Source organism: Branchiostoma floridae, chromosome 9 (assembly GCF_000003815.2).
Source record: "Branchiostoma floridae strain S238N-H82 chromosome 9, Bfl_VNyyK, whole genome shotgun sequence".
Classification (NCBI taxonomy): Eukaryota; Metazoa; Chordata; class Leptocardii; order Amphioxiformes; family Branchiostomatidae; genus Branchiostoma; species Branchiostoma floridae.
In genome coordinates, this window is record NC_049987.1 from 14,155,843 (window position 1) to 14,157,409 (window position 1,567).

General features: G+C 50.3%; 1 protein-coding gene across 1 annotated transcript in view; it reads left to right on the plus strand.

The window, feature by feature from the left end:
• LOC118422578 (myosin heavy chain, fast skeletal muscle-like) overlaps positions 1–1,567 on the plus strand; it is a gene marked incomplete in the record, with an annotated part of 11,468 nt that overhangs the window by 1,311 nt on the left and 8,590 nt on the right. The window contains 1 exon segment of the mRNA XM_035830213.1: positions 1–1,567. Coding sequence (XP_035686106.1) covers positions 1–1,567 — 1,567 coding nt within the window.

Here is a 1,567-nt window from a genome sequence, read left to right on the forward strand (position 1 = left end):
CTACTTGAGCAGATCAGCTCGCTGACGGAAAGCAAACGTCTGCTTGAGCTAGAGATCATCAAATTTAGAGAGGAGTCGATGAACGCCAGCATCACCATCCACCAAACTTCCGAGAGCTATTCCGCATCCCCATCGAGTGACCTGAAGGATAGGGAGATAGAGGACCTGATGAACGAGCTGCAGAGGATGAGGGACATGAATGACAGCCTGAAGAAGGACATGACGACCATGGAGCTGAAGATGGAAGAAGCCGGCAGTAGAGATGCGGCAGGTGGATTCGGAGTAGGTGGATTCGGAGTGGATCAGGGAGGCGTGTCCATTGAAGACGTCCAGAGGAAGGACAGGGAGCTGGACGACGCCAAGGACGAGCTAGCAAGGTTGAAGGCAGAGCTGGACAAGGCGAACGCAGACAACATGAGGATACAAGGAGACATGGGGAAAATGAAAATGCAGCTGGATTCCACACAAAAAGAGATGCAGAATGCTCAACAAAATGCCAGAGCATCGGCCCAGAAAGAAGGAGGCGAAGCCAAGAGACTCCAAGGCGAGCTGGACCGACTACGTGCCCAACTGGAGGCAAAGGACAGAGAAGCTAAGGCCTTGAAGGACAAGGTAGACGGTCTCAATAACGAAAAAAGAAATCTCCAACGCAAGTTGGAAGACACGGAGAGAGAGGCAGGAAAACAGAGAAAACAGATGGATGATTTGAAGAGACAGAAGGAGAGAAGTGCAAGTCAAAGTGCAGAAGGAGAGAAGATGAGACAAGAGAACAGGGAGCTATCACTGAAGATGAGCAGGTTCGAGTCGCGGATAGGAGAGCTCCAGTCTGAGCTTGATATCGCCCTGAGGAAGATTGAAGAGTTGGCTAGAGAAAATGAAACACTGGATGCTGACAATGAAAACCTGAAGTCAGAGAGAGATCTACTGAAGAATCGTCTGGCCGACAAGGAAAGCGAGCTACAAGACGTCCTAGATGAGTTGGCGAGGCTACGAAAGGAGAGGCTAGAGTTTGAGACGATGACGAAAGAGGTCAGTCATACGGAGGTCGCGTTCCAGGGCAAGGTCCAAGACTTGGAGGATCAGCTGGCCAATCTTCAAAGGAGGCTGAAAGACGCTCAGGCAGAGAACGACGCCAAGGATAGGGAGCTGAGAGAAGCACAGATGGATCTTGAGAGCGCCGAACGTAAGATAACCATCATATCGGAGGAGAAAGGTAGATTAGAGAGCGACTCAGATAGCATAAAAGATGCAGAGAAGGGCCTGGAAGATAAGTGCTTCACGCTGGAGAGCAGGTGCACTTCCTTACAGGCTGAGCTAGATGCACTCAGGAAGCAGCTTCAAGACAAAGACGACGCTCTTAAGGAAGTAGAGGACGAGAGGGCGAGGCTAGAGATAGAGAAAGGAGACATAGAGAACAGGATGCACGGGATGGAAAGAGAAATGAAGAAGATCAAGGTTGACCTAGACAGCGCGAGGGGTCAAGTAGAACAACTGTCAGGACCAATGCAGGAACAGCAGTCGTCACTCAGCCAATTCGAACAGAAAAACGTCCAACTTCAGAAGAAGA